The 26,465-nt window shown below is 33.5% G+C and overlaps 1 protein-coding gene across 1 annotated transcript in view; it reads right to left on the bottom strand.

Moving 5' to 3' along the window:
- LOC114325514 (myosin-VIIa) overlaps positions 1 to 26,465 on the bottom strand; it is a 314,282-nt gene that overhangs the window by 98,335 nt on the left and 189,482 nt on the right. Inside the window, exons 12-16 of the mRNA XM_028273590.2 lie at positions 21,735 to 22,129; positions 19,738 to 19,889; positions 10,971 to 11,290; positions 7,298 to 7,669; positions 1,802 to 2,141 (exon numbers count right to left, since the gene is read on the bottom strand). Of these exons, the coding sequence (XP_028129391.1) occupies positions 1,802 to 2,141; positions 7,298 to 7,669; positions 10,971 to 11,290; positions 19,738 to 19,889; positions 21,735 to 22,129 (1,579 nt within the window). The remainder of the gene's footprint in view (positions 1 to 1,801; positions 2,142 to 7,297; positions 7,670 to 10,970; positions 11,291 to 19,737; positions 19,890 to 21,734; positions 22,130 to 26,465) is intronic.

Below are 26,465 nucleotides of genomic sequence, written 5' to 3'. Positions count from 1 at the left end.
TCACGAGTTTGAAAAGTTGCGGTACGAACGCAAGCGAGTGCCGCAATTCAAACGAGTGAGAAATTACCTTTCTGTACGTGTTACACACTATACTTTTTCTACAACCACAGTTTTTGCTAAAAATAGAAATCACAATTTCCAAACGAAGATCTATTATAATAATAAATCATAAATTGTAAACTGTATTTAATTAATACTAATGAATTTAAATTCGTTATACCTAAACAGATTACACAGTCTTAGTTTGTTTGAATTTAAACTATTTTAAATAATTATTACAAAATAATGTCACATTTAAAATAAATAAAAATATTAATTAATATTTTTGTATTTTGACAACGACACCCGATTTGGGCATCGAAACGTTGATAAAATCATTTGTTTAGTAAAATTGTGGCTTATTTCCCATCAAAATTAGTTAAATGCAAAAATGTCACAAGAAAATAGCTTCGGAACAACATTAATATCACATTTGACATATTTATGCAGTCACGAGTAACGTTCCTCCATACCTACTTCATTCGACGTATCTTGCTAAGGTTGCTAAATCCATATTGGTTAATTGATAATTATTATAAAATGTTTATTAAGGATCAAATTGTAAAATAAAACAGTTGTAACATCCAAAATTTAATTTCTATTCGATCATTAAGTATAACACTTGTCTTACCATATATTTGTCTACACTTTAACCACAGATGTAAACAGAAAACAGAATATATAACGTTACTCAGAATGAGGTAGAATACTGTGCAGAAAAGAACTTTCCGGCACAATAATGTCACTTTTCTGCACACTAATGTCATATATCTTATAATGTGAGAAAATATCAAGTTTGCTAACATAAAACTGCGCAGAATAGTATATTGTGCAACAAGTGCAGAAAGATACTAATTTCTCACGAGTTTGAAAAGTTGCGGTACGAGCGCAAGCGAGTGCCGCAATTCAAACGAGTGAGAAATTATCTTTCTGCACGTGTTTCACACTATACTTTTTCTACAAGCACAGTTTTTCCTAAAAATAAAAATCACAATTTCCAAACGACAATTAATTATAATAGGTCTATGTGATAAATTTTAAACTGTATTTAATTAATACCTACTAATCAATTTAAATTCCTTATACCTAAATAAATTACACAGAAATCAGTTAAAAAATTAATGCACTGCCTTAATTTGTTTAAATTTAAACAATTATTACACATTATTGACATTATATTTATGCAGTCACGGATTTACACAAAACCTACTTCATTCGACGTCTCTTGCACAGGTTGCTAAATCCTTATTGGTTATTTGATAATTATAAAATGTTTAATAAGAATAAAATTGTAAAATAAAACAGTTGTAACATCCATAATTTAGTTTCTATGCTATAGTTAAATATAATAATTGTCTTATAGGTTATATATTTGTCTAAAGTTTAACCACGGCTGTAAACAGAATATAACGTTACTCAGAATGAGGTAGTCAACTGTGCAGAAAAGAACTTTGCGGCACAGAAACGTCATTTTGCGGCACAGAAACGTCACTTTTCTGCACACTAATGTCAAATATCTTATACTGTGAGAAAATATCAAGTTTGCTAACATAAAACCGTGCAGAAAAGTGCACTTTGAATAGTGGTTGTAGAAAAAAGTGCATTTTGAATAGTGGTTGTATAGGTTAAGTTAGGATATCTCATAAAACTGAGCCAATTCGATAACTTGGTATTCAGCGCACAAAAAACCTTCGAAAAAGTAGTTATACTATGTTTTCTCGGCCTCAGGCTTGTCAACTTGTGTAATTTATACTTTTCTTACCTTCCAAGAAATAAACAACCAGATCCCTTATATCCTCTGCGTTTGGACTTTGGAAAGTAAACTCCTCTCCCCTAACAGTATTCAGACTAAATGTTTGAGTAAACACTTTGTTCGTTTTTTGACTTGACACTGTCGTGATTTCGGGAAAAGAAAGTTCCAGTAAAACTTGTTCCTGATCATCGACAACGTAAACTCCAGTCCAATTGACTGCAATAATAACATCGTTTTTAGGAAGGTTGGGGCCTGAATTGCGATAAGCTTCGTAGAATCTTGAAAACAGTAAGGGCCACTTGAATTTTGCGTAGCTAACCACGTCTTCTTTCACTCGTAACGATGGAACCTAAAATATAGACATAAATTAATGGAAGTGGTAAAATATAAACTTACGTGCATAGAAATCGGCCCACCTAAAAATTTGGTCATTTTTGAAGTCTCGTGTTTCCTAAACCTATTGGCGGATTTAAGTGATTTTTTTAATATGTTATAGCCTTATTCTTCAACAATATTGCTGTAATAATATTATTGCTAAACAGGTAAGTGTTATTTTTATACCGGGTGTAACAATGATAGTGTGTTTTTTCCTCAAAGTTCGGAACACCCTGTGGAATATTCTAGCGCAGGGGTGGCGAACGTGCGGCCTTAAGGCCGCATGTGGCCTTTTCTTGCCCAAGCTGTGGCCTTTTCATAAATTAAAAATTATAAAAATTTTACGATACTAAACGATAAAAAAATGTTTACGATACTAAAAATACCATTAGTAATCATTTATTCAAACAAAAAAATTGTTTCAAATACCGTTTAATTATTGGAAGGTACGCCACTGACTAAGAAGGAAATGTCACATTCTATCTGCTATCACCTCGATTCCTTCCCCGCGCCTAGAGTAGAGCATGCCTAGTCCATCTTTATTAATACGTCCATGAAAACGATCCTCGCAGTTGCATAAAGGAACGCAGCCAAGTAACGTCGAGGCAACGAAATTGCCGGTGTATAACTGTATCAACTTTACTAAATGTTGTTTATTTTTTGAATAAGGTAAGTTGTAAGATAATATATATTACAAACATCGAACAAGTTTTCTATATTGTACTGTAGTAAAATACGGGTCAATTAATTTTAAATTTTAGTAATCATTGCAAAATTTAAAAATTTTTATCAGTTGAACAATTATTGATACAATTTTTGTACAATTATTGATACAAATTATTGGTATTGTAAATTTTATTCGATCAAGTTCAATGCGTCATCGTCAATTTCGAGATATAATAATGTCAGATAATGACACATTCAATGGAGACTTACCATATCATAGCAAAATACGTTGGCTATCAAGAGGACAAGTTTTGCTAAAAATATTCACCCTGCGTCAACAAATAATTAAATTTTTTGAAGAACAAAAGAAATATTACGATTTATCAGATAAAGAATTTTGTAGAAATGCTGCCTTTTTATGTGACATGACAATGAAGCAAAATGAATTGAATTTAAACTTGCAGGGAAAAACTAAATATATATACGAAATGTGGCAAAAAATTCAAGCTTTTCGAAAAAAACTTTTATTCTTTAAATCTGTACTAAGTCGATTAGAAATTTCTAAAGAATATTTCCCACAGTTATCGGAAATTATGATGGAGCAAAATTATTCCCCTCAAAATTTGGAGTATGTTTCTGTTCTGGATATATTAATTGAAGAATATAATAAAAGGTTCTCAGATTTTGAAAAACTTGTTGTCACACTTAAATTAACTTTCGAACCACACCTTGTTGATATCGACGTAGCGCCCAAAGAATATCAAATGGAATTATTTGAGATAGGAGAAGATAATATCTTTAAATCACAATTCGATTCAAAAAAAGATCCTATTGAAATATGGAAGACTGCAGTTATTTATTCTCGTCTAAGACAACACGCACGAAGAATTCTTTCATGTTTTGGAAGTACATATTGTTGCGAGGCAACATTTTCATACATGACTCAAATTAAAACCCGCCTAAGAAGTCAAATAAGTGATGTTCATTTGGAAGATCAACTTAAATTACGTACCACGTCAATTGAACCAAATATTTCTTTTTTGTCATCCAATAAACAACCACAGAAATCCCATTCAATTTTCTGGATCGTAAAATTAAATGTCAAATTTTTTGGAATTTATTAATTGTATGTCATTTTAAAAAATAAACTATTTAATTGCAAAGAAAATTATGTATTTTAATTTTGCATATAAATCCCTTTAATTAAATCGTATATATATGGATGCGGCCTTCTCAAAAATGGTAAAATGAAAATTGGCCTTCTAATATAAAAAGGTTCGCCACCCCTGTTCTAGCGTATATAAAATATTGAAATTAAAACTCAACTGTAGCTTTAGGCTTTCTTAACATTTTGCTTTTTGATTCATTTGCTTATGTTGGATAATAAAAAAGTTAGATATTTTAACAACTAGCAACGTTCTTCATCAATACAGGGTGTTTCAAAATAAGCGCGACAAACTTTAAGGGGAAATTCTGCATGAAAAATAATGACCGTTTCATTTATAAACATACGTCCGCAAATGGTTCGTTTTCGAGATACGGGATGTTGAATTTTTTTTACAAACTGACGATTTATTTACTGTTCTAAAACCGGTTGAGATATGCAAATTAAATTTGGTGGGTTTTAAGAGGTAGTTATTGCGCATATTTAACATACAATTAAGAATTTTATATTCACCATTGGCGTGCATACGGGTCATATTACCCGTATGCACGCCAATGGTGAATATACAATTCTTAACTGTATGCCAAAAAATGCGCAATAATTACCTATTAAAACCTACCCAATTTCATTTGTATATCTCGTGCGGTTTTAGAACAATAAATAAATCGTCAGATTGTACAAACAAATTCAACATCCCGTATTTCTGAAACGAAGCATTTGCGAACATATGATTATAAACCTAACGGTCATTATTTTTTCATGTAGAATTACCCCTTAAAATTTGTCGCACTTATTTAGAAACACCCTGTATTGATGAAGAACGTTGCTAGTTGTTAAAATACCTAACTTTTTTATTATCCAACATAAGCGAATGAATCAAAAAGAAAAATATTAAGAAAGCCTAAGGCTACCGTTGAGTTTTAATTTCAATATTTTATATACGCTAGAATATTCCACAGGGTGTTCCGAACTTTGATGAAAAAACACACTATCATTGTTACACCCGGTATAAAATAACACTTACCTGTTTAGCAATAATATTATCACAGCGATATTGTTAAAGAATAAGGCTATAACATATTAAAAAAATCACTTAAATCAGCCAACAGGTTTAGGAAATACAAGACTTCAAAAATGACCAAATTTTTAGGTGGGTCGATTTCTATGCACGTAAGTTTATACAGTATGTAAATCGTTCTGCTGAACATAGGGAATATACATTGAGATCATTGTGGCAACTGCGCTAACCTGTGTCAGTTGAAACTTCTGTTCGAGTACGAGTTTCTGGTGCAATAGAGCTGATAGAACGAATAGAATGAGTGATCTTGAATGCAAGGCAGTCCATAAATAAATCAAAAACAAAGATTATGACTGATGGATTAATAATTTTACTTTCATTTTTAAAATATCTTTTATTTAAAAATTAATTTCCAAATTAGACAGACACAGTTTTCCCATTAGGTCAAAAATAGTTCTACTACAATGTCATGTTTTGACGTTTGTTTGTGTCACCCGAAATTAATTGTCAATTTTGAGGTTAATGCCCCTGAATGCTAACAACTCTATTGTCAAGGAGAGAGCGAAGTTGCCACAATTATCTTAATATAATACAATGCATGTATTTACGTATCTAAATATATACAATGTATGTTCCCTATGTCCAGCTAAACGATTTACGCACTGTATACTGTAATGATTTTAATAGTATTTTAATTTAATAATGAGTTTTCGGCATTATTCAGTTTGCAGGTCCTGTTTGACCGAGTCACCCATGACAAACTGATAGTTGTCTTGCAACAACTGGGAATGGACTGTGATAGTCGTGACGTCAAATCAATGTTGGCTACTCTGGAAGGGTTTCCAAACAAAGCAAAAATCTGTCAAAAATTCACACGTGGTGTTTGTTTTCGTTTTTATAATGAATAAGATGGACTTACCCAAGTTTTTTTTTATGTATTTTTACCCGTAGAACACAATTTTTTTGGGTAACAGTTGATCCGGATGTCGATAAGATTGTTATTAACAAAGAACTTGAGGAATTATATAACAGCTATTTTTCGCAACACAAAACATTTTTTTGTATTTTTTGGGTCATTCTAAGCAAAAAATATTCTTACAAGCTTTTTCGTAGGATGCATAGTTTTCGAGATAAACGCGGTTGAACTGTCAAAAAATCAAAAAATTGCAATTCTTGAACCCGAATAACTTTTGATTAAAAAATAAAATAGCAATTCTGCTCACCGCATTTGAAAGCTCAAGTCAAATTATACCGGTTTTGATTATTTGCATTCCTAAAAATTAATTTTTTATTGTTCAACAAAGCTATAAACACATGGTGTTTAAGTGATATTTTCAATGCATCTCCCATATAAAATCGAACGAATAGGCGCGCCAACAAACAGGCAATTTGTACGTAGCATGCATTAAAACGCATTGAAACACTATTTGTTTATAGCTTTGTTTGATAATAAAAAAAATAATTTTTAGCAATGCAAGTAACTCAAACCGACATAATTTGGCTTGAACTTTCAAATGCGGTAAGCAAAATTGCTATTTGATTTTTTATTCAAAAGTTATTCGGGTTCAAAATTGCAATTTTTCGATTTTTTTAAAGTTCAACCGCGTTTATCTCGAAAACTATGCATCCTACGAAAAAACTTTAAGAATATTTTTTGCTTAGAATGACCCAAAAAGTACAAAAAAATGTTATGTTTTGCGAGAAATCGCTGTTATGTAATTCCTCAAGTTCTTTGTTTATAACAAACTTATCGACATCCGGATCAACTGTTAAAAAATTCGAGTTCTACGGGTCAAAATACATAAAAAAAACTTGGGTAAGTCCATCTGAATAAAGGAGACCGTTGTACCCCCCCTGGCGGCAGCACTAAATATTGTGGAGCAATATTAATGCCCGATTTCATAATGACAGTGAGTATAAAATTTGTCAATATGACAATTTCAATAATTGACAATATGAATTATTTAAGTAATATGCTAAGAAAGTTATAAAATTTCTTCGCTATTCACGCACGATCGTTTCTCGTATCCCCTCCAAGTCCTTGCACATAGCGAATAGACGAAAGCTGGTGCACAAATATATTTTTAGAAAAATTGTGTAATTTCGAAAAAATACATTTGAAGCAAGTTGAGATTTGGGCAGAGCAGAATCTTATTTATAAATAAACAAACGAATGCGAGAGAATATGTGCAATAATAAAAGCTGTCATAAGATAACGGGACTTACGGAATATCATAACAAGTGCCTTGAAACAACATATGTAAGAGAATTTTATGCTTACCTTTTCTTTCACGTAGTAACTCTTCTTATAAGCTTGAACAACAAGGGCTGCCCATCTATCCACCGCTTTTTCTACACCAGTCAAACAGTAATCTGGAATATAATTCGGCAAAAGCGTCAACAGTCTTTCCACGTTCATGTCACTAATATATTCTATGTAGTATTGTTGGGCTGCTATCATGGCTAGGTCTTCTTCTTTATCACATCGGTACTCTCCAAATTTGACTCCGCGGACAACTTGTTGGTAGATCAAGTTAGTTGCTACTTGGTCTTCGGTAGGTTCATGCCACGGAGCAAAAATCTCCTTTCGGAAGAATAATCGCCATGGGGCGTTGCGTTCTTGAGCACCTTGTTCTTTTGCATATTGTTCACACTGAAAACATGAAAATTTTGTTTTATTAGTTCTTGCGAGTATCCAAATGTGGCAAACTCATTCTGAATTTAATATTAATCTAATGAGAAAGTTTATTTAAGTTCTTCAAAGGTTGGTTCAGTCGTAGCCAGTGATTTAGTATATAGAGTATTTAGTGTAGAGTGAATCTACTATTCACACAAGTCGAGTATAGACAATCGTATATAAGTGGCCGGGGTCCGGACAAATAATCATCCCGGACAAAAAATCCCCACAAATTATCCCTGGACAAAAAATCCCCAGACAAAAAATCCCCGGACAAATAATCCCCGGACAAATAATCCCCGGACAAAAAATCCCCACAAAAAATCACGGACAAGTAATCACCACAAATTTTTCTGGACAAAATATCCTCACAAAAAATCCCGGACAAAAAATCCCCAAGAAATTTGCTACCGAATAGTTCTCTAAAACTTTTCCTGAAATTTTTTGAAGTTTCGAATTCTAATTCCATGCCGAATACTTCAAATTTTGCATGACAAAAAAATGTGTTTTTTCAAAAATTTTTCATAGCTGCTCGGGAAGAGGCCAGATGGGAGAAAATCTTTAGGGAGGCCTATAAAAAGGTGGAAAGATGCAGTCAGAAAAGATCTGGAAAAAATGGGAGTGAGACAATGGGAAATAGTGGCACAGGACCGACAAACATGGAAGGCAATAGTAAACGCGGCACAGACTCTCGATAAGTTATAACGACATTGATGATGATGATGACTAAATATTTTTGACGTTAAATTTACAAAAAAAAAAACAGGTTTTCTTGCATTACAATCAAGAGTATCGTTTTCAAGACCAGCAGTTATTATCACGAATACGCAATGTTTTGAACATAGTTATTCAAAGCAGAGTGAGCAAAAGATTTAAGTGAATAATTACAACATGATTCCCACAGCCTTAGCTCGTTCCCCATATCTTCTACGATTTTTGAATAAACTCACACTCTTTTGTCATGTAAAATTTGAAGTTTTCGACATAGAATTGGAATTCGAAATTTGGTAATCGAAATTACAATTCATGCTTAATCTTAATTGCTATTCATTATTTTCGTACCGAAAAGCGGTTTCATGGCATGGAGATTGCTATCTATAACTCTCATGCACTGAGGCTGAAAAACATTTGCGTCGATTGCATTCACGGGAAAACTTTTAGAGAATTATTCGGCAGAAATATTTCTTGGGGATATTTTGTCCGGGGATTTTTTGTCCAGGGATAATTTGTGGGGATTTTTTGTCCAGGATTATTTGTCAGGGGATTATTTGTCCTAGCTTCGTAAAATTTTGTTGAATGACTGTGGAAATTCTAGTCAACTTCTTGAAGAATTTGCATTACAAAACCAAAAAAACACTTTATCGTCTTCATAATGTCGAAGTTGTCTTTTAATGAACTGCTCAATAAAATCGGGATTATATTCACGACAATGCGAAACTATAGGCGGTATTTTATTATTTGACTACTGCATATAGCTCCCAACTCTCAACTATAAAGTAGGTATGTACACATATGCTCGTTTGTAGCATGTTCATTAGATTACCCCGATGACCTGGCATCCATATCAATCTGACACTGTTATGTTCCACCAATCTGTCAAGTTCTAGTCATTCCCACATTAGCCTTAGAGTACACCTTAGGGTTCTAAGAGTCCTAAGTACCTTCTTGTACAAAGCAAGCTCAACTAAAATGAATGTGTTTAAATGAATCAGATAGTCACGTATTAAATTATTCGACTAAACAACAACTACTACACTATATATGTGAACCAACTTAACCATAGTTAAAAATTGTCGAAGATTTTTTTGATTTTGAGCTAAAAACCATTATAATTAGTTTTCGGTACATATTCTGAATAAAAATATGATAAAAAAATATTAGACCAGGCATATTAGCTCAATTGTAATTTAAAAAAGTTATCTACAGTTTTATGATGAAAAGTTGTGAGAGGGGTACACAGTATATAGAGGTTCCACAGTAAAACCACTCCTCTGTCGGCGCTTTGATCTCAAGAAGTAATACCGGCAGTACGCAATTGGTAATTCACCAGTGGTGGATGCGGGTTTTCCCTGTTAAAATCCATACGTTTCTATGCGACTAGCAATGCGAGAGTGGGGCAAAAGCGACTAAGAACATTGCGCGGTCGCCATGCGCGACTACAGATTTTACTTCCAATTTTTCGGAGAGTGGTTCTACTGTCCCTCTTTATACTGTGGTGGGGTATAATCAGAGACATGTTAACAATAAACCAGGCTAGGGATATGAAACTCAATGCATCGGGGTGTAACGACAATATCAAGTACAGTGGTCTAGCTATAATTGTCTGTCGTGCGAGTGTGAGCGTATCTACCAAGAGGTGGGAGTAATGGAACGACACAGACACAGAGGCGGCGGCCATCACATGCCAGAGAGAGAAAGCTAAGCGCCGGTAGAGACAGATAGATAGACCACCGACCCGAACTGCTCCGCGTTACGCTATTTTTCGGACCTGGCCTAATCTATGTGTTATTATATATATTATATCTATTATATATGGGTGGTATAATACACAAAATAAAAATAAATTACCTGATCAGCTGAAAGTTTCCCTGGATGATTGGGGAGGCGGAAGGTTAAAAGTGGGTGAGAAAAAGCTTTTCTTTGACATCTTATTAAAAAATTTTTAAAATTGAACTACAAAAGTTGTAGATATAAAAATCTACAAGTTTCGTTTATAATATTTTTCAACATAAACTGAAAATTAACGATAAAATGAAGAAAATCGACTTTTTTCGATGTTTTCGTTTTTAATTTTTCGTTTGTATCAAAGGTATTTTCTTCAATTTTTTCGATAATTCTTAGGTTATCTTAAACAGGTTGTAGAACGAAAGTTATAGATTATGATATTATCTAAAACTTTCGCCCATGAAATTTTTTGATAGAATGTCAAATTGCTTAAATTACTATCTGAAATTTTGACATTTAAAATGTCAAATTTCAAAACGGAAATTAAAAAAAAACTTTTTTCATCCCCTTTTAACCTCCCTTTCCAAATCTCCCCTGGGACTTTTCAGCTATTTAATTAATTTTTATTTTGTATATTACACCCCCTCCTACCACTTTCTATATCTAGGTAGGTATATGAAATTTTAGCTAAATTTTTTTCACCTTTTTTGCTAATTTGCCAGGTCTATTCCATTGAGAGTTAGAAGTTAGATGAGTAGTTGATAATAGTAGGTAGAGATAAAAATCTTCGGCTTTTTATATTTTACTAAAATTTACCTATTTCGGTACTTACCTGTGATATGGCATCCATAACGTGATCTCCTCCGCTACCTAGAGAAGACACTTTATCGAACAAGGCAATGTATAACGAAAATCCAAATTGGTCCTTCAATCCTATTTTATCTGATAACTGGTTGCAGAGTTCACGGGCGGTCGTAGCCGAATCCGCTAGTAAAGTTTTCGTGTTTCCATCCATAAATGTGATAGGTAACATTATAGGCTTTTTTGACTTGGTTGCTTGGAGTTCTAGCCAACTCGGTGGTTGGTTTCTAGTGCCGTTGTTGAAGGTTCGTTTCAGACGGTCCTCGCAATATGGAGCATAACCTGGCGGACCTGTGAAGATAGTTATCATTGTATAAAAAAAGGAATCATAACAAGAATACAAGAAAGCAAGGACTGGCCAGTAATACTACAGCTACGGAATAATACTGTGAGATTCATGTTAAAATTAGGAACCTTGAAGGCCAAAATAATGCTAATAAGAACTTCAGAATTACAAACTTAACATAGCTGCTCTATAAATAATCATAAGAAAAGGAAGTGGATACAAAACTAGAAAAGAAATAAAATGAATCGTATATAAACTCAACAACATATTATATAAAACTCTAGAGAAATCCCTAAGAATCCCTAGAGCGAATTTTAACAAAATGAGAACAGTGCTCTGCACAAGAGATCTAAAGTTAGAGCTAAGAATAAGGTTGGCTAGGTGCTACGTTTTCTCTACTCTGTTTTACGGAATGGAAGCTTGGACCTTGAATGCGGCATCACCGAAAAAACGGGAATAATTCGAGTTGTGGGTATATAGAAGAATTTGGAATAGAAAAAATTGGAACATCTCGGATATATTACACGTGGAGAGAGATACAACTTGCTCCAAATCATTATACTAAGAAAGATTCAAGGAAAAAGAAGCATAGGGAGACGCAGAATATCGTGGCTGCGCAACCTGAGAGAATGGTACGGATGTACATCAAATGAACTTTTCAGAGCAGCCGTCTCTAAAGTCCGAAAGCTATGATGATTGCCGACCTCCGTCGCGGAGATGGCACTTGAAGAAGAAGGGAGAAATACCAATATAATGGTTAAAGACTGGGTTTATTGCATTTTAACAAAAAAACATGAGCCAAAAAAAGCGAAGAATAACGTATAATAAGCCTCATAAGTCATCTCCTAAAATTGTTCCTAAAGATAATCCATAAGAGAACGTAAAAGGCCGGTCGTCCATTGGAAGCGTAGTCGCGCGACTCGAAGGTAGCACGTATACGCCCGTATAGAAGCGACTAATCCTAACAAACAAATAAAATGTAACTAAACAACGTCCACTGCAAACGACTTTGAGCGACTGGGCTCGGCCGACCACAAGCGACTGGCGACCGATCCCCCTAGAATGGGATTAGTCGCTGGTAATCGCATGTTGATGCTACACTGGTTTGCAATAAATATCTGTGCAGGTATTTTTGATATTGTATTAATTTTCGATAATTGTGTTATTTTCTATATGGAAATTGATAACGATTTATGGAAAGTCTCCGTTGTGGAACATGAAAGACAAAAGATATCATTCACGTGATGTTCAAAGAAAATTGTGGTCGAAAGTTGCAGAAGAAGTAGGTGCTAGTGATAAGAGTTTTTAAATATTACTATTTTATAATATATTATAATTACAATGTAAACGAAAAATAAAAAATAGAGCGTGGCACTTGCAGAGTACGGACAGAAGTGAATACTTCTTATAGTTTTAGGATTAACAAACTTTCAAAAGAATTTTTATTTGAAAATTTTACAATAATAAACGTCTTACATCTAAACCAAGTAAATATAAAGTTACATAAATCCTTAAATTATTTTTATTAAGAGAAAACAGTAGCCATCAACAGGTAGCGAAAACGCGTTCCAAGATTGCGGCTGTAATTTTGAATATTTTTTTGAGATATTTGGCACACGTATTCGTAATATAATAAAGAATGGCGGTACAGAGCCCAATTTGAAAAATATATTAATATGTGGAAATTACTCTGTAATTAAATACAATATTAAAAAAACAAGCCTGTACCGCCATTAAAAAGAACAAAAAATACACTTTCTTCAAATAAACTTTTTTATCCGATGCCTAGATTTTGTGTCATTTTGGAACTACTAATGAAATAAAAAATTTTAGTAGTTCCAAAATGACACAAAATCTAGGCATCGGATAAAAAAGTTTATTTGAAGAAAGTGTATTTTTTTGTTCTTCTTAATGGCGGTACAGGCTCGTTTTTTTAATATTGTTATTAATTACAGAGTAATTTCCACATCTTAATATATTTTTCAAATTGGGCTCTGTACCGCCATTCTTTATTATATTACGAATAAGTGTGCCAAATATCTCGAAAAAATATTCAAAATTACAGTCGCAATCTTGGAACGCGTTTTTGCTACCTGTTGATCGCTACTGTATCACCTTAACAAATTACTGAATGTTTTTTTCAATTTGGCGAAAAATGTAATTAAATACTGATAAAGTATAGTCACAGAATAAATAACCACATGTGGTTATTTATTCTGTGGTATAGTAAATCTTTCGTGTAAATTTGAATCGCCAACAATGTATGGAAGAGTCGATTCCCGTTAAAGGGGAGGCCATTGTACAAAGGTACAAACCTTTTTAAAGTTGTTAATAAATAACATACATATTTGTGTAATAAATTATTCCTTTCAAACTATGCTTTCTATGTATATTTTACACGCTATTCACAAAATACACTTTCTTTTGATGATGACAGTTTGACAGTCGCGAACTAAGTAGTATAACAGTCGTCTGCAGTGGAGGATACCAGTCCAAAGATATTATAGACGGTAGATTAGGTATACACCTCGATACAAGACTGTATTTTGTCTCCTCTAAATTTCAATCTCTACTCTGAAAGAATATTTATCGAAGTTTTGCACGAAACTGAAAAAGGAATTGTACTAAACGGGTACGAAAGAGTGACGCACTACAACTACCTCGGCACCTAATAAATGAAAATTATTCCAACAACCAAGAGATAACAGCGCGCATCGGAAAAACTAGATCCACATTCAACCGGATGGGGGGCCTTCTTCAAGAACCACGACCTCTCTCGTGATATAAAAGTAACTAAAGTAGGAATGCTGTGATGCTATGTCTTTTTTTATGGAGTTGAATCGTGGACCTTGAACGAACGTATGTACAGAAAATTGGAAGCATTTGAGGTGTATCCTTTTTCTTCTTCTTAGCCTTCTATCGTCCACGTTTGGACATAGGCCTCTCCCAACTCCTTCCATCGGTCTCTATCCTGAGCAACATATTTCCAATTCGTTCCGGCTACTCTTTTAATATCATCAACCCATCTCATCTGTGGTCTTCCTCTCGGTCGTTTACTTTGGTAAGGTCTCCAATGTTGTATCGTGGCATTCCAACGTTGGTCTTTTTGTCTAACAGTGTGGCCTGCAAAGCTCCATTTAAGTTTGGCAACTTTTGTTGTTATGTCCTATACTTTTGTTTTTGATCTTACCCAGTCGCTCCTCTTTTTATCTGACAGTCGTATACCTAACATTGCTCTTTCCATAGCTCTTTCTGTTGTAGCTAGTTTATTCATATTTGCCTTGGTTAGGGTCCAGGTTTGACACCCATATGTCATGATAGGAAGGATGCACTGGTTGAACACTTTGGTCCTCAAATATTGAGGTATTTTGCGGTTCTTAAGTATCCAACCAAGTTTTCCAAATCCTGCCCATGCTAGTCTTGCTCTCCTATTAATTTCCGCACTTTGGTTTTCTTTGTCAAGTTTCAGGATTTGGCCTAGGTAGATATATTCCTGGACTTTTTCTATCTCACTGCCATTTATAGTTATGCGTCTGGGGTCATCTGTGTTTGTCATTATTTTTGTTTTCTTCATGTTCATTTTTAGACCGACGTATTGGGAGCTGCCTGTGAGTTCCTCTATCATAATTTGCAGTTCCTCGAATGAGCTCGCTATAATCACAATGTCGTCAGCGAATCTGAGGTGATTTAGCTTCTTGCCATTAACGTTAATGCCATAGGTTGACCAATTTGTCGTTTTGAAGACGTCTTCTAGTGCTAGGTTGAAAAGCTTTGGCGATATTACGTCTCCTTGTCTCACGCCTCTCTTAATAGGGATGGGATTTGTATTTTCGTCTAGTTGTACTATCATAGTTGCATTTTCATATATATTATGTATTAGTTGTCTATATCTCGAATCTATTCTACAATTATTAATAGCTTGTTCTATGGCCCACATCTCGATACTATCATGGACTCTTTATTTATACGTCCATGGATACTATCAAACGCCTTTTCATAGTCTACGAAGGCAAGAAATACGGGTAGTTGGTATTCATTTGCCTTCTCTATCAATGTTCTCATTGTCAGCAGATGGTCTGATGTACTATATCCTTTGCGGAAGCCAGCCTGTTCCACTGGTTGGTAATTGTCCATTTTGTAGGTCAACCGGTTGTTAATAATTCTCATGAATAGTTTGTATACTTGACTGAGCAACGATATCGGTCTATAATTCTGTAGGTCACATTTGTCCCCTTTTTTGTGTAAAAGTATTACTAGACTTTCGTTCCAGTCTTTAGGGATCTCGCTATTATGGAGACATTTATTAAATAGCTCTGTTAGTATAGGGATTGTTACTGTCTTGCTTGTTTTCAAGAGCTCGGCAATTATACCGTCCTGTCCTGGAGCTTTATTATTTTTTAGTTCTTTTAAAGCTCTTTCTATTTCGAATCCCTTTATATTTGGTAGTACTTCTGATCCCACGTTTTTTATTTTTCTTTTGACGTTCTCCTTTGTTGATTCATTAGGCTGGCTTTGCGAGCTGTACAAGCTTTTGTAGAAGTCTTCGACTATTTTTGTTATTTTATATTTGTCCTTCTCTTCCTTACTATTGGCGTCTTTAATTTTAATGATTTTTTGAACACCCAATGCGGGTCTTAGACATTTTAAGCCTCTGTTGTTTTCAATGACTCGCTCTATTAAGTTCTCGTTCCATTTTTGTAAGTCGCGTTTTAGTTCTTTTCTAATTGTTTTATTAAGTTCTATGTATTCTTGAGTATGGCGTTTGTTTTGCGTTAGTAGTTGTCGTCTTTCCGTCATTAGTTGTTTAGTTTCGTTGCTTATTTTGTCTTCTTTAGTACTTGTTTTCTTTGCGACCTGTAGTCCGGCTTCGAGAAGGTTCTTATTGATGTTTTTGTTAATTTCGTCAGAAAGATGTATCCATATCGGAGAATACTTAAAATCCCATGGACTGGCCGAGTCACAAATGAGGAAGTCCTCAGAAGAATTAAAAATAACCGATAGGTACTGACAACCATCAAATCTCGAAAGTTATAATACTTCAAACACATTATGCGAAATGAATCCAGATATGCCCTCCTACAAGCTATCCTACGAGGAAAAATATTTGGAAAGCGAGGTCTAGGACGAAAAGGAACATCCTGGTTAAAGAACCTCAGAACCTGGTTCAACACAACATCTGTCCAGATTTTCCGCGCTGTTGCAGACAAAACACAGATTGCCATGATGATCGCCAACATCAATTACGGACAGTCACACCAAGAAGAAGAAAAACCAAGATTAAACAGAAAATATATTAAGCAAAGACTTAAATGGTAGAAGTCAGCGAAGAAAATGGACTGCCCTTAAACACAAAAAGACACAATTTATCGTAATTACAAAAGCCCAACAGCGCCAAACAAGCATAACAACATGGAAAATGAAATGAAAAACAAATTAAAAAAGTTGAAATAAAAAAATTAAAAAATCAAAACAAAATGAAAAATAACGTAGAAAACAAATTAAAAAAGTTGAAAAATATAAATATCTGGGTACAATCATTAATGAAAATAATGAGTACTCAGAAGAGATTAAAGCAAGAATAGAACAGGCAAGAAATGCTTTTAAAAAATTAAAAAAAGCATTCTGTAGCCCAGTAAATGACCGTTTCGGAGTGTAATTTTCAGGGTCAACTGCGAATTGCATGAAAATTTGGATTTCGGTTCTGCTTACCCTCCACTTCAAAGTTGAACTTGTGCCGTTGGTTGCTTTTTCTTGATGGGTGACACTCGCCCCCTTCTTGGGGGTTAAAAATGCGTGTTTAGATTAAGTTCAGAAATGGATAAATTGACTAATTCTAAGTAACTTTCGTTACATAGAGTTTTTTAATGTCCAAGTCAATACTTTTCGAATTATTTGCGATTGAAAATGTTTAATTTTCGACAATAAAAAACACATTTTCAGGCAGTTTTTCGCAAATAACTCAAAAAGTAAATATTATATTGAAAAAATATTCTTAACAAAAATGTTGGTTATAAAAAAAAAACTAAAAAAATCGTGTATTAATGAAGTCTGTAAACCCAATAAAAGCAAAGTTGAAGGTTCATGAAAAGTACGTTCTTATTCGTCAAATTCCAAATCGAATATTTCAACGTGAAATAACCAAAAAAATAAGCAATTTTCGGGAAAAACTTATTAAAAGTTTTAGTGTTTAAAAAAAGCTTGATTTTTATTGTTTATAAAAGTTTCTAGCATCAAAACTAAAATTGTGGCTTATTTCCCATTGAAAATAGTTGGTTATAAAAATGCCACAAGGAAGTAGCTTCAGAACAACATCAAAACTAAACGAGTTACGCTCAAAATAAAGTTGGTTCCTTATTTTTTAGTAAAAAAATTGTGAAAATCTTCACCTATTTAGCACCCTAAAGAAAATTAATCGTTACCGCTTTACCATTTACTTTATATTTATATGTATGTGTATTATTTACACGATCTGCAAGTTTGACCGGTTCGAAATGCTTATTTTTGAAAAAATTTTGTTTTATATTAAAAAAAAATTTCTAAAAATTTTGAAAAAATGCTTTTTTTTTCAAAATAACTTAGTATAAGGGTTAATGTTGGGTTAATCTGTGGTATAAGTGATACTATCTAAAAGAGTATTAGTGATACGAAAAATCTCAAGGAGTAAAAAATGTAGGTATTGCTTTTATAAAAATATGCTCGTGTCATTTTTTTTTCTGTAAGACAAAAATTGGTTAAGTTATGGCTGTTCAAAGTTTGCATACACTCGTGATTAGTGACTCGTTAAAGCCCTTTCAACTACAACCCTTTCAAAAATAACAAGCACTTTAAACCGGTGAAACTTACAGATCATATTAAAAATACATAAGTAAAGTAAATGTTTTGTAAAGCGGTAACGATTAATTTCATTTGGGATGCTAAATAGGGAGAGATTTTCACAATTTTTTTACCAAAAAAATAGGGGCCAACTTAATTTTGAGCGTAACTCGCTTAGTTTTGATGCTATAAACTTTTATAACAAACAAAAAATAAAGCGCACACACTTTAGGTTTAATGGGTTTTTCCCGGAAAGTGTTTCGTTTTTTGGTTATTTCACGTTGAAATATTCGAATTGGAATTTTACGAATAAGAACTTTTTTTCAGGTCGAGCTACAACTTTGCTTTTGCTGGATCTATAGACTTCACGTATACACAACTCTTTTCGTTTTCTTTTCGATGAAATACTTAGTTTTTGAATTATTTGCGAAAAACCGTCTGAAGCGTGTTTTTTTTTTGTCAAAAAATAAACATTTTAAAAATTAACAAGGAAAAAGGTTTTCCTGAACATTTTAAATCGCAAATAACTCAAAAATTATTGACTTACTTAAAAAACCCTATAGAGCAAACGTTGCTTAGCATTAGTCAATTTATCAATTTCCGCACTCATTTTAAACGTGCGTTTTTTCATCCCCGAGAAGGGGCGAGTGTCACCCACCAAGAAAAAGCAACCAACGGCACAAGTTCAACTTTGAAGTGGAGGGTAAGCAGAACCGAAATCCAAATTTTCATGCAATTCGGAGTTGACCCTGAAAATTACACTCCGAAACGGTCATTTACTGGGCTACAGAATACTTTTTTCAATTTTTTAAAAGCATTTCTTGCCTGTTCTATTCTTGCTTTAATCTCTTCTGTGTAATCATTATTTTCATTAATGATTGTACCCAGATATTTACATTTTTCAACTTTTTTAATTTGATTTCTACGTTATTTTTCATTTTGTTATTTATATTCATCATCATATTTTCATGTAATTTGGAGTTGATCCTGAAAATTATACTGTATTACCGTATTTCCCGTTCATTTACTGGGCTAGCAGAGTTAAAGATAAGACTTCTGAGATGCTACGTGTTCTCAGTATTATTTTATGGGTTGGAGGCTTGGACATTAAAGGAAGATGCTTCGGAGAGATTAGATAAGTTGGGTGAATAGTCACGAATGTCGAGGTGTTGAGTTGAGGAGAATGGGAAAATATAAAGAGGTTTTGAATACGATTAAAGTTAGAAAACGTTAGAGCGTTATAACTATTTGTACTTAATAAGACAAGGAAGAATACAGGGTAGAAGGAGTCGTGGAAGAAGATGCATCTCCTGGTTAAACAATTTGAGATCTTGGTTTAACTGCACTTCTGCTGATCTCTAAAGAGCAGCGGTATCGAAAGTGCGAATTGTCATAATGGTTGCCCTTTTAGAGGAGATGTCACATGAAGAAGAAGCCCGTGACGCAATGAACAATAAATTAGAATACGGTGAACTCAATTTCATAACATTTAATGTAAGTAACTAGGTATATTAACAAAGTCGTATAAGTAGAACTCTTTTAAATTTGATATTCACACAAAAATTAAAAGAGAAAATATTAAAGAGTAAGTAATTTTCATTGAAATATGAAAGTTCTCTGTAATTTCAAATATTCTTACCTTCCCTGATGAATGCTCTTAAATAACTGACAAATTTTTCCGAAGGCGCGAAACATCCAACACAAAGTGAAAGAAGAATCCATCCTCTCGCATGCGACGATTTGGACGGGTTATTAGTCAGTTGTTTACAAATTTGACAATATATCTCATCTCTGAAACGAAAATTGAAATTATTACTTATTTATAGTATTAAGTAAATTAATATATTATATTTATGGTTAAAATATTCACTTTCTACTTTCACATTAATCTAATTTATTAAATTTTCCTATTCAACAGTTGTTTTTGGAATGTTAAGAATATCACTACTCATTTTTTAAACAACTGACGGCCAAACAAGTCAGAAGGGGAAAATTGTAATTTTTGTAAATGTTATTTAATGTTAATATATAAAGTATGCTTTGTTTTTAAAACAAAAGTTTTCGTTCATTTTGTGTAGTTTCATTTAGTAAAAATAAAAGTTAAATTTCAATAATATTTAAGAGCGTAGGCGCAACATTTCAGCTCCAATGTTAAATGCATTAATTTTTTTCGAATTTTGAGAAGATTAATAAATATTTTTGAAAAATTTAAACGCAGAATGAAAGACTACATTATTACCGAGGGCCGAAAGTCTCTTAGAATAAACAAAAAAAAATTTTGAATGAGATATTTGAAATTAAAAATCACACTAAATTTTGTTGCACTCCTGTAACTTAGATAGATAGATAGATAGATAGAATTTATTCATCCACAAAGTTTACACAATTCTTACAACAGATGTATAAATCTTATAGGACTAGTCAAAATTTTAGTACAATAGCGTATAATATATTGTAAAAGTACACATGATTAAAATAAAACAGTGATTACAATAAAATAAATAAGAAATAAATAAAAGTTACAAATAAAAATTTTAGAACTATTGTTGCAAAAATGTTACGAATTTAAAAATCCATCAATACTGTAGAATATGTTGTCCATTAAAAATGAATACATAGTTTGGCGAAAACCTTTATGTGAAGAATTACTGAGAGTTAATATATTGACTATTTTATTGTAACATTTTATTCCAATATATTCAGGTGCATTTTGGGATACACCCAATCTAGAGAAAGTTATCGAAAATTTGATTTACCTCAAGTATCATGTGAGTGAATGTCCTCATTTCTGTCAAGCTTGTTTTCCTCAATGTGCAATACTAATTGGAAAATAAAAGGCTAGGTAGTGTTAAATAATTAGACTTCTTAAATAATGGCAACTATTCGAAATTAATTGCGCTTATTAAAATAAACATTATAGACGTTTTCGGGGACTTTCGGCCCTTGGTAATAAGGTAATATTTCATTCTGCGTTTAAATTTTTCAAAATTAATTAGTTTTCAAAGGATTAGAAAAAAATGAATGCGTTTAAAAAGCATTGGAGCCGAAATTTTGAGCCCTCTTCCTTAAGGGGTCGAATTTCGAAGACTTGCATCATATTGAAAAGATGTACCGCACTGCTCTATTTCGCCCTATAATTTTTCTATAATTTTTCAAGAAGTTTCACATTGACTACTTGTATAAAGCTAACTGTATGTACAGTACAAACGCACAGAATAAACTAAAGAAAATAAGCGGTCAGTAAACAACAGACACTTGCCGATGCAAGTACGTCATCACATCTCCCCTCAAACGCTAAACAGGCTCAGACAGAACGCATGCAATGTTTCTTCGAATTTAGTGATTTATTTGGCAATGTAAAGATTTTTTGCCGGCACTGTAAATGTAAGAAACCTTCAGACGGCACTGTATACAAGAATGTAAGTTCCATTAAATTTTAACTACTACGCTACCCTTTTTGTTGTTTGACCATCGTTTGAACCATTGATCCGATTGGATATATCATTCACGGTGAAGTGAATGCGATTCGTTCACCTGGCTTGCCTGACCTGACTGAGCTGACTTTCAACATAAAAATTGGATAAAGATATGTTTAAAGATAAACTGTTATTTCTCGGACTGTATTTATAAAATTACCTGAGTTCAGCTCTGAGTATACCATGTCCAATAATAAAATGTAATTTTTCCAAATTACTAGTCGGCCTGGTCTCTAGCCACGATTGATAGCTATCCGCAGTGTATTCCTCATCTTGAAGCTTCTTCCTAACGTCTTCACCCAGTTTATTTTTTCTTTTTAACGTCAACGATACCAATTTATTTCTAATAGATCTTGGTTTTTGTTTTAGGTAAGAATCCGGATCTAAACCCATCAGTTGAGCTTCTTGGAACTCTTTACTACGAATGAAGTTTCGACCTAAGGTAGCTGTTACTTTCGACATGACCGATGTATTGTCTCTGTCCATAGTGTGGTATCGTGGTTCTGGAAGATCGCCGGTAAAACGTAGAATCGTTATCCATAATGCTTGAGCAGCCTGAAATTAAAAAATAAATGTTAGATTAAATGTTATATATTTTAACGTAATTCTTATGGCATTAAATTCAAAATAAGGAAGTTTTAGTCAACTTTCGGGATAACCGGAAGTGGTAGGAAGCCCTAGATCCTCCTCCTCCACTATATTTTCTCCTTCGTAAGGATGTAGTGGCATAATGTAAGTCGTTTGACTATTTCTGTCCAATTCTCTCTCTCCTGTGCGTGTTGTTTTGCTTCGGGGAATGAGTAACCAATCATGTCCTTTATTTGGTCAGACCATCATACTGGAGATCTTCCTCTGCATCTTTTGCCCACTACGTTGCCTTTAACTATCATTCGCTCCATGCCTTCTCTTGATGGTTGATAGTTGTGGTGAGTCTAGTTTTTATGTTAAGTTCTGCTAGAATTGAGTTATTTGTGCGATGTGCGGTCCATGGTATGCGCAACATTCTACGGTAGACCCACATGTCAAATGCCATTATACGCTTCGAATCTATTTTTGAAGTTATACTTCTTTAGGCGCGACTAGGAGTGAATTTTTATTATTCTGCGCGCATGCGCACACAGACAATATGCACTTCGTTGCTAAATCTTGTAAGTTATGTGTGTATCAAAAAAGGTGTGGAAAGAATATATTAGTGTGTTTACTAAATATATTTATTATAATTTTTGTGTCTTTGGATTTGTCTTCCTCGCGAGTAAGATAATACGTATTATTAAAACATTGTTGTCTTTTATACTGCACTTCGTCTATTTGTTACCGTGAATTGTCATAATGTCCGAGAAACTGTAAAAACAATACCATCGTAGTGTATTGGTATAGCATTCTACTACGGATCCAAAGGTCCCGGGTTCAAATGCCGACAATTGCTTGTCTTTTTTTTAATTTCTGGAAAGTGGTATGTATTACAATTAGTTTAATATTTAAATAAAATAAAAATAAACTGATTTACATGTTTACTCCGATTGGAGTACGAAGGGAACCATTCTCGTTGGAACTTTACCGCGCTGAGCAGATGGGACGTGAATTATAAACTGTAAAATTCCCTCATCTTCCTTAGTCTCAGCATCCGTTATGGCTTGCAAATTGTAGAAGCCTCGGAGGTGTTACCAGAGAAGGTTCTCATTGTTTTCAGTCTGGTAGGATGTAGAATAACATTTTTGGATGTTGTTTTATGTGATATTATATTGGAAACTTAGTTTTTTGATAGCAGTTGCCGCTAGAGCATCCCTGCCATGTCGTTCGTTGCAATCCGTGACTGCACGCCGGGGTTTGTCCTAGTTAAGTCAGAAAGAGCAGAATATGTGCCTCCTGATGAGAGACTAATAAGTTTAGACATCGGTAGAGGTGCTTGCTGCACTCTCTGATTGAACTGGAATAATGATGCGGCTGTAGTTTCGTGTTGCAACGAAACTGAAAAAAATGGTTATTCATTTTTTGATAAAAATAAACTGTTTAAAGTATTTTATTTCATTGAAATCATATAATAGAAGTATAACTTCTTCCGTGCGTACAAAGTACACACACATTCTTTTTTTTTATTGTCCAAGTTTCTGAAGAGTAGGTGGCGAAACTAATACAAGAATATGCTCCAACAACAACACATGATGAGGAAGAAATTGATAACTTTTATGATGACATCACCACAGCAATGGAAGACAAAAATATAAAAACAACAATCGTTATGGGAGATTTTAACGCAAAAATCGGAAAGAAAATGGAAGATTCAGAAAACAAAATAGGAAACTACGGACTTATATCAAGGAATATTAGGGGTGAAAGACTACTAGAATATTTGGAACAACAAAACCTTCATGCAATAAATACATCCTTTAATAAGAAGCCAAACCGAAAATGGACATGGGTCTCCCCAAATGGGGTGACAAAAAATGAAATAGACTACTTCCTCTGCCAAAATAAACAAATCTTCGAAGACGTAACTGCACTGAATAAATTCTCAACTGGCAGCGACCACAGCATACTACGGGCCAAAATAGAAACAAGCAAACTAGAGACGCAGAAATCTAGAAGAAAACCAACGGCTATTGACCATAGCAGAATAAGACAAAACGCAGAAGAATATAGACAGACTTTAAGGGAAAACTATAAACAACAAGTAGCAAAGGAAGAGTCCGAAATTAATAAGATTAATGAAGAAATGAAAGAAAAACTCTTGGAAGCGGGAATGAAAACTGCCAAAAAACTAACAACAAAAGAAAATAGATTAAGTAGCGGGACAGTTAAATTAATGGAAAGTAGACGAAAACTAATAAGCGAAAACAAAAGAAACACAGTAGAATACGTAGAACTGAACAAACTTATTAGGAGAAAAACCAGAGAGGATCTAAGAAAACACACTGAAAATGAAATCGAGAAAGTAATTGAGAGAAATAAGGGCCTAAAATGCTTACGACCAAATTTAGGGAAACCACTACTCATTTCAATAAAGGATGAAACAGGACGGGAAGAGAGGAGAAAAGATAAGATATCAGAAGAAGTAGAAAGGTATTATAAAGAACTATACACCTCAAAGAAAGACGAAAACTTCAACACTCAGGAATATATCAAGAAAACGAATGTAAACTCAGAAACATTACCAAAAATAGAAAATTATGAAATAGAAGCAGCACTATTGCAATTAAAGAACAACAAAGCACCAGGACCAGATGGAATCCTGGCTGAAATGTTGAAAGAAGGGAAAGAAGAAATCTTACAAACATTAAGAAATCTGTTTAATCAGTGTCTACATAAAGGAGAAATACCCGACGAATGGAACGAAAGTCTTACAATCCTGCTATTTAAGAAAGGCGACAGAAAGGACATAAAAAATTACAGACCCATCTCACTGCTGTCGCAAACGTATAAACTATTCATGAGGATTATCAACAACAGGCTAACACACAAATTGGAATCGTATCAACCAGTAGAGCAGGCAGGATTCCGAAAGGGATATAGCACCACTGACCATCTTCTAACAATTAGGACACTAATAGAAAAAGCTAACGAATACCATATAGATCTGCACTTAGCGTTCGTTGACTACGAAAAAGCATTTGACAGCGTGGAAATGTGGGCAATAGAAAAAGCTATAAACAACTGTAGAATAAAAAATAAAACAAAAATAAAACGGGATAATACCCGAAGGTTGGCTGTATACCATCTAGTTAAATAAAATTAACATGAAGTAAAACTCCCTAGTGTAGTTGGTATATTTAATAAAAATTATAAAAATTTTTTTTTTTTTTTTAAATCCAAACGGATTACGTTCAAAACGTTTTCGGACTTATCAGTCCATCATTTTATTTAACTGTAGAATAGATTCCAGATACAGAATGCTAATACATAATATATACAGTACGTAAATCGTTTAGCTGGACATAGGGAACATTTATTGTGTATATTTAGATACATAAATACATACATTGTATTATAATGAGATAATTATGGCAACAGCTCTCTCGATAATAATATGGCTGTTAGCATTAAGGGGCATTAGCCTCAAAATTGACTAATCATTTCGACTGACACAAATAAACGTCAAAATTTGACAATGTATTAGCTAAATATTTTTGACGTAAGGGAATTAGAAAACTGTTTAGTTTTGAAATTAGTTTTTAAAAAAAAATTATTAAGTCATTAATCATAAACTTTGTTTTTGATTTATTTATGGACAGCCTTATTTCAAAACTCACTCATTCTATTCGTTCTACAGCTCTATTGCACCAAAAACTCGTACTCGAACAGAAGCTTCAACTAACACAGGTTAGCGCAGTTGCCACAATTATCTCAATGTATATTCCCTATGTCCAGCCGAACGATTTACGTACTGTATAAGAAAGCAACAATGACAGTACAATTGGAAGAAACCACAAAACCCATACCAATTAACAGAGGAGTGCGACAGGGAGATGTTATTTCTCCTAAACTATTTACATTAGCACTGGAAGATGTTTTAAAAACAATGGAATGGACAAACATGGGAATAAACATAAATGGAAAGAAACTAAACCACCTAAGATATGCAGACGATGTAGTAGTCATAGCATCAAGTTTTGAAGAACTACAAACCATGCTAACCGAACTCGCAAATGAATCCGAACAAATAGGTCTAATAATGAATTTTGCCAAAACAAAAACAATGACAAACACACAAGACAATAGAAACGTACTACTAAACGACACCACAATAGAAGCGGTTAATGATTACATATATTTGGGACAGATGATAAAAATAAATAAGGAAAACCAAACAGCGGAGGTAAAAAGAAGGGTCAGATTGGCCTGGGCAGGATTTGGAAAATTAAAATGGGCCCTAAAGAATAAAAAAATACAACAA

The sequence above is a fragment of the Diabrotica virgifera genome, chromosome 4 (genome assembly GCF_917563875.1).
Source record: "Diabrotica virgifera virgifera chromosome 4, PGI_DIABVI_V3a".
In the NCBI taxonomy this organism is placed as follows: Eukaryota; Metazoa; Arthropoda; class Insecta; order Coleoptera; family Chrysomelidae; genus Diabrotica; species Diabrotica virgifera.
This window is presented reverse-complemented; position numbering and strand designations above follow the sequence as displayed.